Source organism: Caretta caretta, chromosome 10, assembly GCF_965140235.1.
Source record: "Caretta caretta isolate rCarCar2 chromosome 10, rCarCar1.hap1, whole genome shotgun sequence".
In the NCBI taxonomy this organism is placed as follows: Eukaryota; Metazoa; Chordata; order Testudines; family Cheloniidae; genus Caretta; species Caretta caretta.
Window position 1 is genome coordinate 71,935,086 of NC_134215.1, and position 23,068 is coordinate 71,958,153.

General features: G+C 43.8%; 1 protein-coding gene across 1 annotated transcript in view; it reads right to left on the reverse strand.

Annotated features, from left to right (window-relative positions):
• The window catches only part of AGBL1 (AGBL carboxypeptidase 1), a 390,925-nt gene extending 382,708 nt beyond the window's left edge, over positions 1–8,217 (reverse strand). Inside the window, exon 1 of the mRNA XM_075133176.1 lies at positions 8,137–8,217. Within this exon, the coding sequence (XP_074989277.1) occupies positions 8,137–8,187 (51 nt within the window). The 5' untranslated portion in view covers positions 8,188–8,217. The remainder of the gene's footprint in view (positions 1–8,136) is intronic.
• Positions 8,218–23,068: the final 14,851 nt, after the last annotated feature.

The following is a 23,068-nucleotide window of genomic DNA, read 5'->3' on the forward strand; positions in this document are numbered from 1 at the left end:
CTCCAGTTTCCATTGAAGATGGTGGGAGTTGCAATTGCTCAGGTCTTCTCAGGACTTAGCCCACATTTTGTAAAAACCCCAGCAACGCCCATGTTTTTTTCCAACTGGATAAGCACAAGGAGGATGCAACAGAGACAAAAGTATTCTGCAAAATACATTGATATTCTGTGTCACTAAAGCAGCAAAGATCTTCCCACTTGACTTAAGGAAAACAATAGAATTGGCTTATCACCCTGCCAGCAAAGCAGCTCTAAAAAGCCTGGCCCAAAGGAGTAGGGAGGTTCAAGTGTGAAATTAGTGGATCCTGTATCTGTTTCCTGCTGGGCATCAGTGTCATTTAGACAGGAATCCATCCACCTTGACATGTGTCCCACTGATATGTAAAATTCGCACTCCTTTCCTTTTTAAGTGTGGGAGTCCTGAACCTTGTAATCCAGCACAGTGGGCGAGTGTTCAAGCCCAGAGATCTGCCAATAGCCCCAGCAAGTGCCAGCTGAGCAGAAACTGTGCACAGGGGCTGTGGCCTTGGGAGGCACGTGGGCACAGTTCCCATCTGGTCTGAGAGTGGGCAGGCAATCTGGGACACCTCATATGACACCTCATATGACATCCTGAACTGTAACCTAAGCAGAGTCTCACTGCTGGGCCTAACAAGGAGGGAAGAGACTGGAAAGGAGGCATCACCTCCTTTCTTGGATAACTGGATTATAGGAAGGGCAGAGGAAAAGGGGCATGACATGGGGCTGTCACAGCCTTGAAGATGGAAGCAGAACTATTTGCTGCCCCAGTCAGTTCTCCATAGTAACTCCCCAGTCCCGAGACCTCTATAAATCCCATGAGGTTCAATGGTTAGATACACTGAGGTACTTCCTTGGTTTTTTTTATTGCTCTAGTGAGTTATTTATTGGCCTATGCTGTCTTTTTAGTAAATCCCCAAACAACCCACCCTGACAATAAGTAAGAGATGGGCCTGACTCAACCTCCATAGAGATTTGGCACTGGTGGGTGGCTATAGTATCAAACTTCCCAGCCTGTTGTGGGCAGCATGTAAGCAGGTATTTATTTAAAGTGTCAGACAGTGTCTAAAGACTATGGCAAGGAGCACTAAAATAAATCCACTCTTGCTCTAAATACGTCACCATTTGCAAGAGACAGCGCAAGGCTTTGCAGGTGAGGATGGGGAGCTTGAATCTGATGCAGGAAAGGACAGGAAACCAATGGTCAGAGCAAGAAGAAGTGGGAGGTGACTAACAGCAGCATTTTGCAAGAGTAGAGGTGAGAGAAGGCAGCAGAAACAGACAGGGATTCAGGCAAGAGATGGCCAAGAAGTAAGAACCATAGGCAAGGCTAAGCTGAATTCTTAAGAGCTTTGCTTTGCAGTGCAAACATAAAGACTGTGGGGCAGGGCTAGAGTATTTTTTGATCTGCAATTCACAGCCTGAAGATGAAGCCTGTAAGCAAGTGAAGTGCACATCTGACAGGGATGCAGGCTGAAATGCCATGCCCGCTCTGCCATGAGGTTTCCATGGCAAAACATAGCTTCACTTTGAAGCTGCTTTTGCTTTATGCATTAGAACTTTTTACAGCATTTGTAACACGCCACACTCTAATGGGCTTAGGCTGTCTTCATGGGGACCACGTTCCCAAATTGCACTGAGGAGACTTTTTGAAGAGCCATAGGTAAGCACACATCCTCACCTGTAATGCACTGCAGGGGACTTCGCCTCTCATACTCTCATGGGTGGCCACTTCTTTGGGTCCACAACGCCCAGTCCCAGTCAGTGTCTTCTCCCAACTCCTTCTCTGGGTCTTCTGTATCACCACCCTCCAGCCAAGTCACATAACAGTTCACTCCCTTTTTGGGGTAACTAAAGGTCCAACTTAAAGTTCACAAGCAACATCCAAATATATAGTTCTTCAGCCCCTCAGGCTTGACTGAAATCCTCTGCTTCCTGGCCCCTGCAGTCATTCTCTTGAACTGCTTCTTCCCCAGCAGGATTCCCCCACTTCTTCCCTTTACCTAGGACTCCAGCGGTTTATCTCTGAGGAATCTCCCTAATCCTTGTAGGCCTTAAGTCAAGAGCCTTAAGGCTCCCCCCCAAAAGCCTACACTGCTCCCTGTGGTTGCCTCAGCCTGACTTCCTCAGGCTCTTTCTAAAGAGAAACACCAACACCCCCTTCTTCTCTCCAGTTCTATTCAAGTAGTGCTCTCCCTGCTTCACCACTACACTGGAGTCAGGCTTTCTAATTAAGCCCCACTGGGGCTTGTTTCTAATTACACCCCACTGGGGTGACTATTTAGCCTTTCTGTTGCCAGCTCATCAGTGAGGCTGAAGGGTTGCTGCCAAGTCATGGGCAAGGCTGAGCCCAGCTTGCCGCAAAGGGCAATGGAGTCTGGGGCAGCGTCAGATGAAGAGAGAGTTCCCTCAGGCTGGGGGTAAGGATGTCTGTGGCCAGTACCCACTGCAGAAAGAGCTCTCTTCAATGGGCAGAGAGAACAGTCGGGCTCTCTCATTCAAGCTGAAGCAAATAGAGCCTGTGTCAGTGTGGGAAGGTGAGAGGGTTCCCTCCATCTGGGATTAATAAAGTCAGGAGCTGGTGTTGGAAGGGGAAAAGGCTCCCTGGGTCTGTGATTAATGAAGTCTGCCCTAGTGCTACACAGTGGAAAGTGCCCAAATTCTTGGAATAAACATGTTTGTGAAAAAGGCAGTTTTATGATATAAAACAACCAGAACAATACACAGGGACTAAAACCTCTTGCGGAACCACTTGCTGTACGTAGCGAGCAATGTTTTTAGTGCCCACAAAAAGAACAGGAACAGATATTGACAATTCAGCAGGATACAGAAACAAAGAGACTAGTGTGTGGGAGCTATTGTAGAAAATAACTAAGCGTAGAGAGATACCATCAAGAAATGCAACCATCAACACAAGACATTATTTCTCAGCTGAGTGCTCCCAAAGCAGAGCAAATATTTATAGCTATTTTAAGTTCCAGCAATGGTCTTTTTATCACTGGATTCTTGGAGCAGCGCTAGGGGATGGCATCATTGCGTTACACTGGGGATCATGCCTGGGAGAAAATCAGAATGCATGGGTATTGCAATGCTTAACATCAACTTATTAGGGTTGTCTTACAGCACGAAATCACAGAATCATGGAAATGTAGGGCTGCAAGGGACCCTGAGAGGTCATCTTGTCTTGCTCTTGCTCCCTGCACTGAGGCAGGAACAAGTATAGCTAGACCATCCCCAAGAGATGTTTGTCTAACCTATCCTTAAAAACCTCTAATGATGGGGATTCCACAACTTCACCTGGAGGCCTATTCCAGTGCTAATATATCCTTATAGTTAGAAAGTCTTGTCCTATCTTCAGTGGACATGGAGAACAGTTGATCACCCTCCTCTTTATAACAGCTCTTAACATATTTGAAGACTTTTACTAGTTTCCCCCTCAGTCTTCTTTTCTGAACACTAAACATGGTCAGTCTTTTGCATCTTTTCTCATAGGTCGGGTTTTCTAGACCGTTTATCATTTTTATTACTTTCCTGTGGACTCTCCGGTTTGTACAGATCTTTCTTAAAAGCTTGGCACCCAAAACTGGATGCAGTACTGCGGCTCAGGCCTCACCAGTTCCCAGCAGAGTGGGACAATTACCTCACCTGTCTTACATCCAATGCTCCTGTTAATATACCCCAGAATGATAGAAGGCTTTTTAGCAAACGCATCACATTGTTGACTCATATTCCATTTATGATGCACTATCAGCCCCAGATGCTTTCCAGCAGTATTACTGCCTAGCCCAGGGATCGGCAACCTTTGGCCTGCGACCCGTCAGGGAAAGCCTCTGGCGGGCCGGGCCAGTTTGTTTACCTGCCGTGTCCACAGGTTCGGCCGATCGCAGCTTCCATTGGATTTGTTCTTGACAAATCCATGCTGGCTATTACTTAAATAACCCTATTATCCTCTAAATGCTTACAGATTGATTCTTTAATAATTTGTTCCAATATCTGCCCAGGTACTAAAGTTAGGCTGGCTGGTTTATAATTTTCCAGGTCCTCTTTTCCCACTTTTAAAGATAGGTACTAGATTTACCCTTCTATAGTCCTCTTGGTCCTCATCTGTCCTCCATGAGGTCTCAAAGATAATTGCTAATGGTTCCAATATTACTTCAGTGGGTTCCTAAGGTGAATTTTATCCAGACTTGCAAAATTAAAAACATATAACTTATCTAAATATTCTTTTAACTGTTTCTTCTCTATTATGGCATGTGTTTCTTCCCCCTTGTTAATATTAATTGTGTTAAATATCTGGTCACAGTTTACCTTTTTAATGAAAACTGAAGTAAAATAAGTATTAAACACCTCAGCCTTCTTAATGTTGTCTGTTATTCGCTTTTCTTCCCTGTTAAGTAGAGGAGTTACACTTTACTTCATCTTTCTCCTGCTCCTAATGTATTTATAGAATCTCTTCTTATTGTCTTTTATGTCCCTTGCTAGGTGTAACGCATTTTGTGACTTGGCCTTTGTCATAAATATAAAGGGAAGGGTAAACACCTTTAAAATCCCTCCTGGCCAGAGGAAAAACCCTTTCACCTGTAAAGGGTTAAGAAGCTAGGATAACCTCGCTGGCACCTGACCAAAAAGACCAATGAGGTGACAAGATACTTTTAAAGCTGGAGCGGGGGAGAAACAAAGGTTCTCTCTGTCTGTGTGTTGTTTTTTGCCAGGAACAGAAAAGGAATGGAGTCTTAGAACTTAGTAAGTAATCTAGCTAGATATGCGTTAGATTCTGTTTTGTTTAAATGGCTGATAAAATAAGCTCTGCTGAATGGAATGTATATTCCTGTTTTTGTCTTTTTGTAACTTAAGGTTTTGCCTCAAGGGATTCTCTATGTTTTGAATCTGATTACCCTGTAAGGTATTTACCATCCTGATTTTACAGAGGTGATTCTTGTACTTTTTCTTCAATTAAAATTCTTCTTTTAAGAACCTGATTGTTTTTTCATTGTTCTTAAGTTCCAAGGGTTTGGGTCTGTGTTCACCTATGCAAATTGGTGATGATTTTTATCAAGCCTTCCCCAGGAAAGGGGGTATAGGGTTTGAGGAGGATTTTGGGGGGAAAGACGTTTCCAAGCAGGGTCTTTCCCTGTTATATATTTGTTAGATGCTTGGTGGTGGCAGCAATAAAGTCCAAGGGCAAAAGATAAAACAGTTTGTACCTTGGGGAAGTTTTAACCTAAGCTGGTAAAAATAAGCTTAGGGGGGTTTTTCATGCAGGTCCCCACATCTGTACCCTTGAGTTCAGAGTGGGGAAGGAACCTTGACAATCTTTTTGATGTGTCCTTACATGTTCGTCTTAATCTTTCATATTTATCCTTAGCAGCTTGTCCATGTTAACAATATTTGTAAGATTCCTTTTTGGTTTTTATGTCATTAAAGAGCTGCTGATGGAGCCATATTGGCCTCTTTTTATCATTGCTACCTTTCCTTCACATTGGGATAGTTTGCTGTTGCTGTTGCACTTTTAATATTGTCTCTTTGAGAAACTGCCAGCTCTCCTGAACCCCTTTTTTCCTTAGATTTTCTTCCCATGGGGCCTTACCTACCAGTTCTCTGAGTTTGTTAAAGCCTGTTTGTGGAAGTCCATTGTCCTTATTTTGCTGCTCTGATTTAGAAACATGAAGTCTGTCATTTAATGATTGTTTTCACCCCCAATTGCCTTCTACCTTCACAGTTGCCACCAGTTCCTCGGTTGCATCCAATGAAGTGAGCTGTAGCTCACGAAAGCTTATGCTCAAATAAATTGGTTAGTCTCTAAGGTGCCACAAGTACTCCTTTTCTTTTTGCAAATACAGACTAACACGGCTGTTACTCTAAAAACAGTTCCTCGTTGTGCATCAGATTCAAGTCTAAAATGGCTGCCCCCAGCCACTATTTCCTCCACCAACCCCTAATGCCAAATTGATGAGTGACTGTAGCAAGACAGTACTTTGTTTTTGTAAGTGAGTTTAGTACTCTTGAAGCTAAGAACCAATAGCACTGTTTGAGTTTGGGTTACTGTGGGCAGGTGCTGTGCTATAGTTTTCCATTCACACAGCTCTGCCGTTCTCTTTAGTCCTGATCCACAGCATTGTCTGCTATGCCAGTCCTGGGCCCACACCCAGCTCTGCCAGAGAACTTCAGTGCTGACATCTAGCAATACCTTTGTTTTTAATTCTGGACCCTCACTCACTTCACTTACACCCTTCAATCCTAAGAAGACATTGAGAATGTTAGGACAGTGTCCTTTAGAGAGAATACCAATCTGAAGGGACACAAGAGCAGGGCACAAAAGAGTGAATGCTATACAGAAAGTAAATTGGGTGCTTCTGTTTACACTTCTTCATCATAAAAGAATGATGGGACAGCTAATGGAATTAAAAGGCAGAAAAATGAGACAAGATTTTTTTAAATACAATACGTGATTAACCTGTGGAACTCTTTGCCACAAGATACCAAGATGAGACATCTATGTGTTTAATCAAAATATTCATAGTTGTATCAGTTTCTTGGATGACAAATGTCAACCCACATGCTGGAGTGTAAATGCCAACCATTATAAGGTGGGGTTTGATACCCTCCTCTAAACATGTGACCCTGCTCACTGTCAGAGAAATGTTGCTGGAATAGATAAACCATTGGTCTGACCCCGTAAGGAAATTCTCATGTTTTTAATACAGCTATTCTAGTTCTGGGACTTGTCTTGGTGTGGGTTTCTGACACACACAATTAACAATGGCAGTCTACTTCTCAGGTTGCTATTGCCTTCAAAGGTGTTGAGATGTGAGTGAAACAGACTGTTTACCTAAAAAGAAAAGGAGCACCTGTGGCACCTTAGAGACTAACAAATTTATTGGAGCATAAGCTTTCGTGAGCTACAGCTCACTTCATCAGATGCATTGAGCTGTAGCTCACAAAAGCTTATGCTCCAATAAATTTGTTAGTCTCTAAGGTGCCACAAGTACTCCTTTTCTTTTTGCAAATACAGACTAACATGGCTGCTACTCTGAAGACTGTTTACCTGCATCTCATGCATGCTTATGTCTCTTGGTAGGCTGTGACTTGCTTCTACTCAGCTACATGAGTTGGGAGTCAGGGAATCACAAAAAGATATGGATGCTTTGGAATTTTAAAAACTCTGACGAACATTGTTTGGGCAGAATTTTGTCTAAATGAAGTACAAACTCCCACCTGCCCCTAATGCCAAAATGATGGATGTTTTAGGTTCAACCACTGCACCTATACTGTGTTTATGAAAAACACAGGCTCCCCTGGCCAGAACATGCAACAGGAATGGCCATGGAGCACTCTGCCCACCTGGGCGGGAGATTTTATCATGCAAATGGCACAACATCACACAAATATGAGAACAGGGTGCTGTGAGGTTGAAGATGTGTGTGCGCTTCTTCCCCTGCATTAACCTTTGTTGGGAAATGAACCTTGGAGCCTGACCACAAATGCTAGGAAAAGATCAGGGGCTCTCTACAGTTGAAGGGAGCTGTTTGGGTGGGACACACGCAGCTACTGATGATCCTGGGTGAGGATCTCACACAAACTCCCTCCCTCTGCTCTTTTGGGCTTTCTTCTATTATGTACATGCAGATGACACCAAAGCCAGTCTGAAGAGCCTCTGCTGTCCTGGCCTTAGGAATTTGCACAGCCACTTCTTCAAGGGCCGAAGAGCACAGTGTGGACTTGCCCATCTCAGAAAGATCTGCTGTTGCCTTCCCAGTCTGACTCATAAGCTGACAGCACTCACAGGTCCCATTCATTGCAAACCAGGCTCTTTCTATCCCAGCTGCATGCTGGCAGACCCAGGGTCTGAGACACTGCACTCAAACTGGGCCCCATAATTGATGCATCGCAGTAATCACCAGCGTTAATCTCTGAACAGTGAAACTTAATTTTGTAAAAGCTTTCGGAGGGTATGTGTATGGGGCTGGGGGGAGATGCAGGGCAGGACTCCTGTTCTCTAATGCCTTTGAGACAAGCCAGCAGGGAGCTCATCAGCAACCTCAGCCCTGCAAGTCATTGCTTGTCGATTACAAAGGAAACCAGCCCAAGTGTCTGTCCCCTTAGCTCAAGCTCCTCTTACCTGGAGGCTGGAGAGAAGGAGTTGCAAGCCACTGGCTTCTTGTTCTGCCATGCTGATCCCCACTCACACTCTCTCCCTCTCAGCGGCAGACACAATACAGCTGGAACACAGAGCTGCCAAATCGCCTTGCTGTGGCCCCCGTCCTGTTTAAGAAATGAAGACGCTAAACACAGATCCCAGATCCACGCATGCTGCTACCATTAATAATCACAGCAATGCAACTTTAGACCTCTCAGCGGGAGAGATAAATGTACCCCCCCACCCCCACCCACCTCCAGACACACACTGTGACGGGGAGATTAATTCCTATATAAAGAATCCCAGGGATTAAGCAAAGTGCTCAGAAAAGGTCTGGGAGTTTGGTGTGTGGCAGGGGGAGTTGGGAGGGGGGCAATGACAGCAAGAGAAAGGAGGAGAGCCACGAACCTCACAGAAGCCCGGGGAGGAGCGAGGGAGAGCTATTGCCCTGGCTTCCTGACAGACGTTCCCAGCTGACCCGCTGATCAGTTCCAGAAGGCCCTAAGTGGACACTTCTCTGTCTCTGTCCTAATGAAATTGGAGACACACATACACAGAGATACACTCAGCATTAGCTAGTGCTGACAACAAACTGAACTGTAAGGATGGCAAAAGGGACAGGGAGAATGGAATCAGAGGACCCTCTCTAATGTTCTAGGCTTGCTTGCCTGACCACTTATCCAGTACATCTAACAGCTGAGGGCATAGAATGTGGTAAACCTCAAGATTTAAATGCAACAAGTGAACGCCGAGCATCTAGATCAAACTGATGGAATCACTATGAGAGCTGGTTGGTTCTTTACATGCTCAAACTCTTCTTCATATATCACACACACAACAACAATGTTGAGAAAACATTAAGGTTGCAAAGTCAAGCACTCAAATGTTAGGAAATGCCAGAATTAAGGTTGCCTTGGCAACTTTAATTTGGCCCCCTTGTGCATATGCATGGTGATAGTCTTTAATTACATGAGCACATTCCTCACCCCCAGGATCCCTGCCTTGTTTAATGCACAAGATGGACCTCATCAGGTCTAGCAAGTTTCTACTGAGATTTTTCAAAGACTTATAATTTGGCCAAATTTGGGCACTTTTTCATGTGGATGGCTTTGGCAAAGGCCACTATCCTGCTGAATTTCAAATCCTTTCTCCAAAGCATGGGGGCACTAGAGCTTCTTAAAGAAAAGGACACCAGAAATATTTAGCACAGGAAAAACCACGTATTTTCCCCTAACCTCATTCTCAGAAACAGCTCAACACTTTTGGCTAAAATTTTCTGGAATAATTCAGAATGAGGCAGACAGGGCTGAATGGAAAAATTCATTCCAAACAGTTAAATCTGTCAAAGTTATAAGCTACTGAAAACAGGTTCTTATAATGAAAAGGGTCAGACAATTTTAATAATGTGTGTGTGGTGTGTGTTCAATATAAACTCTTTGATCAATATAAAGGATGGAAAGATCCTCGCCATCCTACACTTGCCAGAATGCAAACCAGACATTTCTTGATATAAAAAAAACCTTTGATTAACATTTCCCCTCTCCCTCATTAGGTTTGATATGGATTCTTACTGTCGAGGCTCCAATCATAAGTGCAAAGGATAAAAAAAAGCTGTCACAAGATTGCCAGCCAGATCTGGGGTTTCCTTTGGGTATGTTTCAGAGAAGTGTCTAGACTTCAGGGTTCTGCCTGCTAACTGAACCTCACACATTTCAAGATGTACCCACTGCTAATGTATTGCCTTGTGTGTGTACTCTTTTGATCCCTGGTATTTATACAAGTTCCACTTAGATAAGTTTGATCTGCAGGAGAGTCTGCTCTTTAATTAATTTAGAATTGTTCAAGGGGAGAGGAGTGTGTGTATTATCTCAATGACTGATAGCAATAACAGATATTATTGTTATTATTTATTAAGCAAGTCCAAGAGGCACTTTGTCAATTTGTGAAAATGCATCGTGGGCTATTTTGCAACCCAGAAATGTTACTCCCTGTGACATTTTCTTTATATGCCCAACTTTTGCATCAAAACATGCAAGCATTCTTGTTCTCTTATGTTTAACTGCAAAAATTAATCTTTGTCAGCACAAAATGCAAAATTTTGCTTCCTTGAATGTTAGGAGGTTCTCACTCAAAAACTGGGCCAGTTCCTGGGAGGGCAAAACTGCAAACTTTCTCAGATTTCACTCCAAAAGGGGAACATTTTTTGCAAATGTGCAATGTAATCAAAACTTCAAATGCTGAAGTTTGCAAATTTCAGTTCAAATATTTGACGTGCCTCCTGGTATTTATTTAGCCAGACTTGCTTCATCTAAAATACTGAAACATTAATGCACTATTTATATTTTCACTGCGTTGATTCACAGTCCTCTCTATTTATGTAACTTTTGTAACACTGGGTCTGATTCACTTTCTGGTGTGCAAACTCTGCTGAAGTACAATCTGAGGGTGCAAATTGTGAATTGTAGTTTAATTGGAATTATATCAATGAATTTAATCCCATACTAGTTAGCGGAAAAAATCCAGGACCTTCTGCACCCAAACCCCAGTCCCCTGCCACTGATACTAAAGGGAAATATCTATTAGTTACTATCATATTAGGGTTCTTATCCTCTGTGGGCTTCCTTCACCTAGAGGTCCTTCCCCATGGTTCAATGCCTGATCAGTTCTGATGTGCCATCCAGCAGAGGGCAGAAATTATACATAAACTGTGAGCCAGTATGATACATTGGGAAGAACAGTAAAATGGGGAGAGATCCTAGGGGAAATGCAAACCCTTCCCCTAATTTAAATGTTTAGGAAACATTTCCTTATGTTGTTAATGATCTGTATATTAGAAGTGGGTTGGAAATTTTTATTCAAAACAGGCTTCCATCAGAAAATGCCATCTCAACAAATGAAAAAGGTTTTGTGAAATTATCTCGATTTTGGTAAAATTTCTCATTTTGGAAAATTTCATTTAAAAAAATTGAAATTTAGTTTAAAAATGAAATGTGCATTTCAAAATGTATTTGTTTTGATGGGCATTTTGATGTTAGTTTTATTTCATGACGTGTCAGTAGTAGGAGGAGTGCATAATATGACATGTCAGATGATGATATAATAAAATGGTCCATTTTATTTTTATATTATTTTATTTTATTAAAAATTAAGGATGGCTGCTTCCTAGTACAGACTTCTACAAAAGAAACATTTTTCAAAAACTTAGGACATTAACTGACAAAAAACTTAGTTACTGAAGCGTTATGGCTGGCTGGTGGTATCTCAAGCCCTCCAAAACATCAAGTTCAGCAAAACTCAAACCTCTGAAAACCAGAAAATAGGAAGTACACACCAGTGCAAACTTAACTGCCCTCTTCAGAGACAGCCTAATATGCCAATGACACACATACTCCAAAGTCTGCCTTTGCAAATAGCACAGAACATTCAGGGCATAGACCATGTGACCACTGAATGACAATCTGATACCATCTCTTTTGCTAAGGCAAAACTTGCGTTTAGGTGAGCAGCACTGAACAGGAGCTACCTACACCAACCCTACATACAAACACTTAGCCTGTTCCACAAAAGCAATACTGCATTTGCTAAATTTTACAGTCCCCCACTTTTGCAACCCCTTAATACTTACAAACAGGAACCCATCTAATACTGTGCATTCACTTACCCACCATTAAGCCCACAAACTACTCTCACAGCCCTCCTCGCTGCTGGCAATTCCTAGGGCAAAAAGACCCCTCTACGCCGCTAATGACACAAGCTACAGAACGCAGCACCAAAGAAAAACATACTGGATCTCTCAAAGTACACAAGCATCTCTTTCCTTTATGTGGGCAGTGGGGAACAGGGCTGGAGACATGGAGTTAATCTTACCATGGGTTACTGGGTGATGAATTGGCTGAGCTGTGAGAGCAGCAAGGCCTGGAATAGGTGTGGGTCCTGCAGGTTAGCTGGAAGGTGCATTGATAGAGCCAGGTGGGCGCTCCTGGCAGGAAAAGCAGGGATCTTGTGTAGCAAGACTGAAGCACATTGGCTGCGTGAAGATCTAAGACTAGAATGGCAGGGATGCTGCCACTGGTATTTGAAAGGTGAAATGGCAGAGTTCTACCTGTGTGGTAACTGTGCTCTACCAGCCCGCACTGTACTCTGCTCCTTTCATTTCTATTGATCCCTCACTTCCCCAAGCACAAAGATTTACACACGTCACCCTAAAAAAATGTACTTCGACATTGCAGTCCCTAAAGAAATCAGTCTCCGAGAATTAACACATCTGTCAATTGGCTCCCAGGGCCAGACTTTAGAGCTTTGTCTTTTATCAGTGGGGCCCAATAAAATCTAATAACAGAACTTTGTGTAAGAACTGCGGGAGAAGCAGCATCCTCAGATGGGCTGGAAAGAAATTCAAAAACAGTTATGAGCACTGCTAGTGCATCATGTCTTAGAATGATTAATCCATCAACTGAAAATGACTTAAGGGCTAATTAAAGGCAGCTTAAAGAAGCTGTTTTGCCTTGTCTCTCGTTCTGTTCCTAGTGACAATGGTACCTGTCAGCTGAACTGTGTGAAACTGCTGCATGAATTTTCAAAAGAAAATGAGAAGTGATGTATAAGAGCAGATCAATGGCCCAGGTATCCTGAGGGGTCCCATCTCCTGTTGCACCACACAGACCAGGGATCGGCAACCTTTGGCACGCAGCCCGTCAGGGAAAGCCCATGGCGGGTTGGGATGGTTTATTTACCTGCAGCGACAGCAGGTTCAGCCAATTGCAGCTCCCACTGGCCGCGGTTCACCATTCCAGGCCAATGAAAAGAAAATCCATTCACCCAGCTCGGGCCCTATTCCTTTGCCACAATCTCCTGCTGGAAACTGCTCCCACACGGCAGTAGTGAAAGGGTTCAAATGAACATGAAATTGTTCCCAGGGACAAGTCATGATGTTGACTCTCATTTTCAGATGTTGATGGAAGTGGCTTCTGCTGCCACCACAAGGGAAAATTAACATCTTCTGGCTTTGAAACACACTCTGGTGTTACTACTAGTTAATAATAAGCTGTTACTGTATCAAGTATCAGTCCGGGCGGGAGAAATCTGGCTTAGGCTAGAGTTGTTTCCCATCAGAGGTCACGATAACATCTGCCTTGCGGGGTGGGGTGTTGTTGCTGTATTATTATGCTCTGGGGAGCAGTCACTGTGGGGATATATTATATGGTTCATCTTTATGAGGTCTTGAGACTGACTGGCAAAGCTCTGTGAGAGCGCAGGACTGACATGGCCAGTCAGGACTGCGATGCATTGGCAAGGCTGTGTAGGGATGCAGGACTGGGAGATCAGGGGTATTTTTGTACAGAACCTCTGCCTGGCTCTGATCAGTTTTCCCCAATGATGCTATCAGTCCTTTGTTTTCCTGATCATCAAATTCACACTTTTTAAAAACAAATGTTAAGAGCCTTGAAAAAAGAGACCTCATTTTGCTTCCCATCGAGAGACTTACTAACCCAGAGATCCCAGGACAGCAAGAGGGATGATAATAACTGATTCTACATATGATACCTGCCTAGACTCTCAAAACTTTCACATGGTCCCTCCAGTCTCAGAATCCCTTTTGGAATAGACATTTGGCAATATGTTGGAAAATTACAGTTTGAGCTGCTTATGAAATCACTCAGAAACTTTGCTTTCCCACTGAAAGAGGAGGCATGTAGGCTCACCCCTACCAGAAACTGGGGAGGAAAGCACTGGTTAGATTTCACTCCATGGTGTTTATTTAAAATAAACATTTTTGTCAAGAATAATGTATGCTTCCTCTACCTTGACAGTTTGTCAAATGATTCTGCAATATATTTTGTTATGATCATGTTCCCCTCTGGTTTATGATACACCTGCCTTATAAAAACACATATCTTGGGCTGAAATAGATTTATTTAACCGCTTGACTGCTGTCAGATGTTCGCAGAATGCCTCCAATACATAGAGGGAGATAATACCTGCTCTGCTGTTTAATCCTGCATGTGCATGAAAGTCAGATACACCAACTGTGTTACTGACTGGTCCAGGTACATTCAATGAATGCTCCAGATACATGCAGGTGGGGTGCACCTACAGCAGTGGGGGGCAACCTGCGGCCCATGAGCCGCATTAGGCTCATCAGGGTAATCTGATTGTGGGCCGAGAGACATTTTCCTGATGTTGACTGTCCGCAGGCATGGGCCCCTCTTGCCCCCCCCCATCCCCCACGCAGCTCCCAGTAGCTGCTATTCTGCATTCCCGGCCAATGGGATCTGTGGGAAGCAGCGGACAGCACGTCCCTGCAGCTGCCACTGGCTGGCAATGGCAAACCATGGCCACTGGGAGCTGCTGGGGCTGGTGCCCGTGGACAGTCAGTGTCAGCCAAATGTCTCACGGCCCGCAATCAGATTACCCTGCTGGGCCGCATGTGACCCGTGGCCCGCAGGTTGCCCACCACTGACCTACAGTGTCGCTGAACGCTATTCAACCCAGTAGAACTCATCTGTTGCACTGCTGCATACTCTAGGTGCATCCAAGTGAGAGACACCTGCTTCACTGCTGAATCTCTGGATATCTGTGGGTAGACCCCACATGCTGTGAGGGTGAACATTTCGCCTATAGCCTAATATTCCATGATTTCAAGGGCATGTTAATGGATGTCAGTAGGTGCAATGGTGGAGCAGCAATGAAATAGTTAAATTAGCAATGCCGAATCATCTCTTTTGTCATTTCTACAGACAAAACAAAGGGATTCCTTGTTCCTCCTTTTATGGCTCTCTGAATGTTTCTAACACGAATGTCACCCATCCCCTTTTCTTTCAGTAAACCATAACAATATTTTTCATGTGCTTAGACAACAATTGGAATTCTTCTACCCTTAATCTCCAATCCCTTGCACCTTGTGTCATCAATTGCTTCTGTGCAAAGTGCAAAATGCAACCATTCCAATTTAGTTGTGTTTTGCACAGGTGTAAATGTCAACATAAAATGAAAACAGTGAGGAATCAGGTTAATTGACAGGTTTCAGAGTAACAGTGTTTTAGGAAATGGACCACATGCTGGCCAGACAAATGCCATGCATGTAACTCTGACTTGCCCATTAACAGGGAGAGATTGCATTGTGTCTGCTTTTCAGTACTATCAGGGTTTTTTTTACCACAGAGACAGATGCACATACATTATGCATAGAAGGCAACATAAAAACTAGGTCTGGAAGGTGAGAAATGTGGGAAAAGGAGAGCGAGAACTCAAGCTGAACAGGCAAGACTTTACCGTGCATTGTGGGGGTTCGCAGCTTTCTCTGATGGGTACGGTATTCACCACCATTGGAGGCCAAATAGTGGACTAGATCATGGAATGCCAGCCTGTTCTGATATGGCATCTTTTAGGTCATACAAAGCTTCCACTGATATTTTTCTCCAGGCACATTCAGGTTAGCAGCCTGTTCTCCTTCCTATTGTTCTTGTGTGGTTTCAGCAGGAAAGAAAATGAATGAATTATGCTGGATTTGTTCCTGTTTACTACAGAAGGTAAAACTGTATCCCTAGGACATTCTTGAATTACAAGGGTACAAACACACTCGTGCTCTCCCTGTCTCTCTATCAATGAGCAAGGATATGGGTTAGTGCAGAGGGGACTAGCTTAGATTTATCATTGAGGCTGGAAATGTTAGTCCTTTTCATGTATTCATGTTTAGTATTAGGCAGAGTAGCTCATCAGAGAAAGTGGCTGAAGGGACTCTTTGAGGAAATTAGAGATAAGGAACCTCTAGGGAAACAGGGAACCACTTTAGGTCACTAGATACCTAATCTTGGCCATTACTGGTAACAAAGCCTGCTCATTGTTCTCAAGCACTTTATCCAATCTGGTTTATCACTCCACCAATGCAAGGCCATTGGAGTTTAACAATTGCGTCTCTTTTTTTATAGCATTTGCCTTGGCTAGCTGGGTGCACATCCCACAAGTCAATCCTGAGTGTCCTTGCCTATCTTCTTGGTGCATCACAAGCCATGGAAGTGCCTGCTCCTTGCCTGATGTAACAGAATGTTTCCAATGAAATCCAAGAGGATTAGAGGATCTTCCTCCTTCGCCATGTGGTGTGAGGCAGGAAGTGGGGATGATGATTATGCTTTTGATGCACTCTCCATGAACTCTCACTCTGCCCCATATCTCTGTAGCCCTTTCAAGGACAACAAAGCATTCCTTTGAAGCAGATAAATCTTCTCATGTCTGCTGCTGGGTCCCACTAGCCTGGGTTGCTATAAAGACATCCTGAAGCCTACAATGTATTCTTCAGGTCTGGTGGAAGCTCAGGATGCAAGCTTAGAACTGGCTAAGGCTGAACCTGAACATCTGTTTATAACCTAGTAAATTCAGCAGTTCTAGAGATGATGAGGAAGGGGACAGTGTCTCTGAGGACGGTGTAGGAAATGCAGTGGGTGGCCGGGTATTAATCATAATGAACCCTTAAAATTCCACCCATCCTGAATGGAGGAAGTGTTCTTTTGCAAACAGGAACTCACTCTTATCCAGTGGAATTCACATTGCAGAGAACGAGCTCTTCTCCAGGACAAGGGGGAAATTTTAAGGTTGAAGGATTGTACTTACCCACATTCTGGCTTGACTGAATGGAAACACACAATGTTCCCAGAACTTTGGCTTTGGAAACAATACAAGAGGATCTCTTAGAATGATGTGTCCTGACTTTCATCTGCTCTTCATTTCTCGGAATTACATTCCCCATCTTGGTCCAGCTATTGTGCAGAAAAGTAGCTTCTTGAAAACACTCTGGATGCTGTCCAAAAGAGCTAGCCTTTTCTTCCGTTTATGCTAACACATTAAATACAGTAACAAGAGTCACATTAAGTAATAGGACTTACACCTCCTACCTCCACTTCCAAGAATCCACTTCTCTTGCCTTCATTAATTTGATCCCTGAACCCCCTTTCTGAGTGGATTGAGGCATCTCTCAGAGTCTTCAGAAGAAAACTGACCTGACACAATTTAATAGGAATTTTTGTGTCGAAGTGCAGCCCTTTTGAAAATTCTGTATGTAAGAAAACTGCTCTTAGAAAAGTAGTGATTCAATTCCATTTTCATAAAAAAATCCTTAAAAGAATATGAATAATGCTTAGCATTTGCATAGCACTTGACATTTGCAAAACACTGTATAAACCTTAATCAATTGATCTACAAAATCTGCTCTCCATGGGTTAGGTAAGTATTATCCCAGCTTACACTTGGGGAGACTGAGGCAGAGATATTAAGTGACTTGCTGAAGAACACACAGAAAGTGAATGAAAGAGCCAGGAATAGAAGTCTGGGATTCTTCATTCTCAGTACTGTATTTCGTGCTAGTCCACAAAGTCAGTGAAATCTCAGGAGAGCTCTCAGTTGTAGTTGCAGTTGGAAGACTTAGGAAATCAGTTCCTTCATTTCACTTGTGGGTTTTCCTCACTAGAATTAAAGAGGCTGTTGCTTTTTAGAGAGCCTGTCTTAACTGATGATGAATATTCACATCCCTTTGTCCTTTAGGGCCAGATTTATAGCCAGCCATCATTTTTTAACACATACTTTTGTACCTGCACTCGACTCAGTATGAAGTTGCGAGGGCAGGTTAGCTAGACCCAGTGCTTTGGACCCATTTCCAGTGGAAATGTGACCCCCTCAAAGTATTTGATTGAGATTTACCATAAAATGAAGTGCCTAAATAGAGAATGGTCCAAGGAGAGGAATATCTATCTCCCCCTAGGCCAGCTGAGGTCAGAAATATCTCTTAAGGCATACTGTCTACTTACATTAAGGAAGAGCATGGGGGTGGCCATCTCATATCTGAATTCTTCTGGCAAGAAACTTGGGAAGTGTGTGCAGCAGGTCTGTCAGAAACTCCTGGCCCTTGCAATGCTAGTGTAATGCTGCCTCCTCAGGGTGATAGAGATGGAAGCCCTGTTTGTATTGAGTGATAAAGGAAATGGAGAGGTCTGTGTTTCTGACTCTCCTGAATTCTATCCCCAGGGCTGCATGGAGAAGAGCTGATGACTTTATGTAGGTACCTGTGGCTTAGATACAGCCTCCTCGAGTTCTGGGTGCAAGTCAAGGAACGTGAATGATCAATGGCTCTGAAATGAGGCTCTCCTCTCTTCTCCTCTGCCCTCCCCCCACCCCCATTGCCAGTGGTTGTTTCTCTGCTCTACTCATTGCCTTGAGGCAAAGGGCCCACTCAGCTATTCACTTCTGCTGGGGGTGGTTGGAGAAGGGGGTGGCATGGTCCAGTACCTACTCCCCCTCCCACCTCCATTAGAAAAAATGCATATGCTAGCTCTTTATAAAGAAAGCCTTCATTTCATTAAGATTTAATTATTGGTTTAATTAAAATGGGAGTGCAGCGGCCTGAGATGTGTACATTTTTTTATGGCTGAAGGAGATTGTAAAGTCCTCATTAATTTCACATCGTAGTGTCTGAGACAAATTGGGCTGCCTTTTTTATAGACCAATTCTCGGGGCTGCTTTGAAATGGATCCCAGAGCCATTCATACAGATTAATTCAAGCAGTGAATCAGATCCTGCTCATTGGCTGCCTTTCAGGACATAGAGCGGATGCACCGGGTGCCCTGTGGAAGGGGTCTGAGCGCTGGCAGGGCTCTCTGAATGAATAATTAATCCTTATCCAGGCGTTTTGTGGTTTTTTTTGTTTATTTAAGTTTTGCTTTATTCTATTTACATTGCAAAGTGAAGTTAGGTCCTGGTGAAAGACATCAAGCTGACAGCCCCGGAAACTGACGATTGCTCTGCTGTGCTCAGGGAAAGGTAGAGACTGGGAAAACTTCCCCCACACTGTCCTTCCAATAGGCCTATGTCCTGACTTGGTGGCACCTCCTCTATGGTTGTGGAAGCAGTCCAGTCTCCAAGGCCTGTTCCATGTCTGGCTTCCCTGTTGAGGCTGCCAGCGTGGGGGAAATTAGTGCCACGGGCAAAAGTGGTTTTGGTGATGGGAACACCCCCACCTGTAGGAATGAGGCTGAGACACAGACCAACCCCCCCACCCCACCCCACCCCCAGCTCATTTCACATGGGAACCATAACTATTAGATGGGAATGGTATATAGGCCTTGACCCAGACTGGATTTGACCTGGGTGTGAGGTGTAAAGGTGTGAGCTGTGAAGTTCTGTACTCTATTGCAATCCCCGAACCAGTCAGTCATGGATCTTTCTGTATCATCCACTTTCCCCTTTGTGCCAGTGAAACAATAAAAAGGGAGAGTGCCAATGTCCAGCACTTTGGAGATGCTGGTTCCATTCAGCAATGTGGTCCACACAATCCATTAGATGATCAATACCTCTGAGATCCCCACATTGGCCCATGAGAGCCCCTTCTCCTTGGGAGAAGTAAGTGCACTCTGTAGCCCTTTCGTGATGTTGACACTTAGATACTACAATGATAGGTACCTCAGAAATACAGTCTCTTAGATAGCTAGACAGACAGCTCATGCCAGGTGTTCAAAACCAATGAGCTGTAGAACACAAAGCAAAGCTGACACAGGAAGCAGGAGGGGTTTTGAGGACTGAAAGAGAGCAAATATTTTTTAATCTAGCAATTCCAGGTGAATTTATGCTGTCTCCTTTATTTGCAATCAGATCCTAGACAATCACCTCCATATCTATGGGGTTCTGTGATCTTCAGATTACAGCTCTTACACCACAGTCCAGAGAAAGTGGAGTGAAACAGAGTTTCAGATTTCAGAGTAGCAGCCGTGTTAGTCTGTATTCGCAAAAAGAAAAGGAGTACTTGTGGCACCTTAGAGACTAACAAATTTCAGATGAGAGAGTGACCCTCCTGACCTTGATGTGAACTCCGACACTGACCATGTCATCCTTCCAGTTCCAGCCACTGACACCAAAAGGTAGGTGGAGGCAGAGTGCAGGGCTGGAGAAAGGGCATGCCATGTTCAAAGTCAGTTAAACCTCTGTTGTTCCACTTGGAATCTTTAATTTTCAGGCATGCTGTATACACCACTTTTTACAGCACAGATATGTGTGTGTGTGTGTGTATGTGTATGTAGAAGAACCTGCATGTTGACCTTTTAGTGAGTGACTTGGCCCACCTTTTAATGTGGAAATTTTAGATTGGCGGTGGCCTGATTTTCAGAGCTCCCACTGACTTCAGCCCTTTGTAAAATCAGATGCTTTGTCCTTATGCTACAGCATATCCTTCTTGTAAAGGAAATAAAGACTCCTGCATTCTGTTCCTCTCTCTTCCAGTCAATCACTCTGTGGCCTTGGATTAGCAATATCAGCTCCCTGTGCCTTTGTTTCCCATCAGGAACGCCGACTTATATCACAAGTGAGTTATGAAGTTTGGCCACTTTGCGATCCTCGGATGGAAGGGGCCCTGTAAGTGCAAACATAATTATATATTACTGAGGAATGTGGCTATAATAAAAAGTATCCATTACCCATTGTCTACCTGCAGTATCTGTGTTTATGTCAGCAGTTAAAAATCATTGATCAGCTATCATCAGAGAACAAGAAGAAGACTCTTATCTGAGCAAAGAGAACCAAATATACCCATCATAGCCTGAGTGAACAAGACTGTAAAGCTGCTGCAAACATTCCTGACAGCTCATTTGTGGAGGAAGATCCAGGCTGCAGAAAACTTCTTTGCCTCTCCTTTCCTCATGTCCAGCAGACTAGCGACTAGGACTCCGGGAAGTGACCTGAGAGCAGAAAATCTTGCAGTGATACTCCTGTTGCAAGGCTAATCTCTGCCTTGCCTCCTTTGTCTCCCGAGAGCAGTCAGACTTCCGAGCTGCAGGTAGCCACCCACTGTGGTGAGCTGCTGTGCCAAGCCTCCCCAACTACTTTTCAAAGTCAGATAAAGCCTCTGTGTATTGTTGTGTGTGACCGCAGCACAGCTCGGTGGATTTCTCCGAACACATGGACCAGAGCCTTTGAAGTGAGGCCTGTCTTGTTTCATTTGATCTGGGAGCAAAGCAGCTAGTGAACAACGGGCATTGTGGAGAAGTTATAACCCAGATGGAATCGATTGAACTTAATTTTAAGATGCCTCTCAGCTTGGTATCTGACCACCTGATAATTGCACTTCTTGCTCTTTCTCCAAAACAGACCCACCTTTAGATTATTGAGCAATATTTTTTAATATGTAGAGGAGGAGGGAATGAAGGTGCAAGTTATATGCATTGTGGGGTAAGGGTGCTGTGGGGAAATGAACCGTCTCTCCCGGAATGATCTCTATGTTTCTATACAGTGCCTTTCACACTCAAGGGTGCCAATGCCCTTTACAGTTGTTTGTATAGGAGTGATTCACCCACCGCTGAAATGCAGCTGCCTCTGGAGTGGAACACAGAAGTACTTAATAGTGTAGAGAAACACTACACAACACGTTTGAGGGCAGGAAGTGAAGGAGAAGTAAATTGAAATCAGAGAGGGAAATTTAAGTAGACAGAATGAAATTATCCACATTCAGATTTGGTGTCCCGCTTATCTCATGAGGACTGACAATATCACAGCCAATGAACATAAGAATGGCCATACTGGGTCAGACCAAACATCCATCTAGCCCAGTATCCTGTCTTTCGACAGTGGCCAGTGCCAGGTGCCCCAGAGGGAATGAACAGAATAGGTAATCATCAAGTGAGCCATTCCTTGTTGCTCATTCCCAGCTTCTGGCAAACAGAGGCTAGGGACACCATCCCTGCCCATCCAGGCTAATAGTCATTGATGGACCTATCCTCCATGAATTTATCTAGTTCTTTTTTGAACCCTGTTGTAGTCTTGGCCTTCACAACATCCTCTGGCAAGGAGTTCCACAGGTTGACTGTGTGTTGTGTGAAAAAATACTTCCTGTTGTTTGTTTTATACCGGCTGCCTATTAATTTCATTTGGTGACCACTAGTTCTTGTGTTATGAGAGGAAGTAAATAACACTTCCTTATTTACTTTCTCCACACCAGTCATGATTTTATAGACCCCAATCATATCCCTTCTTAGTCATCTCTTTTCCAAGCTGAAAAGTCCCAGTCTTATTAATCTCTCCTCATATGGCAGCCATTCCATACCCCTAATAATTTTTGTTGCCTTTTTCTGAACCTTTTCCAGTTCCAATATATCTTTTTTGAGATGGGGCGACCACATCTGCACACAGTATTCAAGTGTGGACGTACCGTGGATTTATATAAAGGCAATGTGGCATTTTCTATCTTACTATCTTTCCCTGTCTTAAGGATTCCTAACATTCTGATCGCGTTTTTGACTGTTGCTGACATTGAGTGGATGTTTTCAGAGAACTATCCACAATGACTCCAAGGTCTCTTTCTTGAGTGGTAACAGCTAACTTAGACCCCACCATTTTATATGAATAGTTGGGATTATGCTTTCCAATGTGCATTACTTTGCATTTATCAACACTGAATTTCATCTGCCATTTTATTGCCCAGTCACCCAGTTTTGAGAGATCCTTTTGTAGCTCTTCGCAGTCTGCCTGGGACTTAACTATCTTGAGTAGTTTTGTATCATCTGCAAATTTTGCCACCTCACTATTTACCCCTTTTCCAGATCATTAATGAATATGTTGCATAGGACTGGTCCCAGTACAGACCCCTGGGGGGCACCACTATTTACCTTTCTCCATTTTGAAAACTGACCATTTATTCCTACCCTTTGTTTCCTATATTTTAACCAGTTACCGATCCATGAGAGGACCTTCCCTCTTATCCCATGACAGCTTACTTTGCTTGAGAGCCTTTGGCAAGGGACCTTGTCAAAGGTTTTCTGAAAATCTAAATAAGCTACATCCACTGGATCCCCGTTGGTGGTATAGGCTATGTCTACTCTAATGCCTGTATACCTGTCCATGCATGTGGCTGTGCCGTAGCCCCCCCCAGATGCAGGAAAAAGGC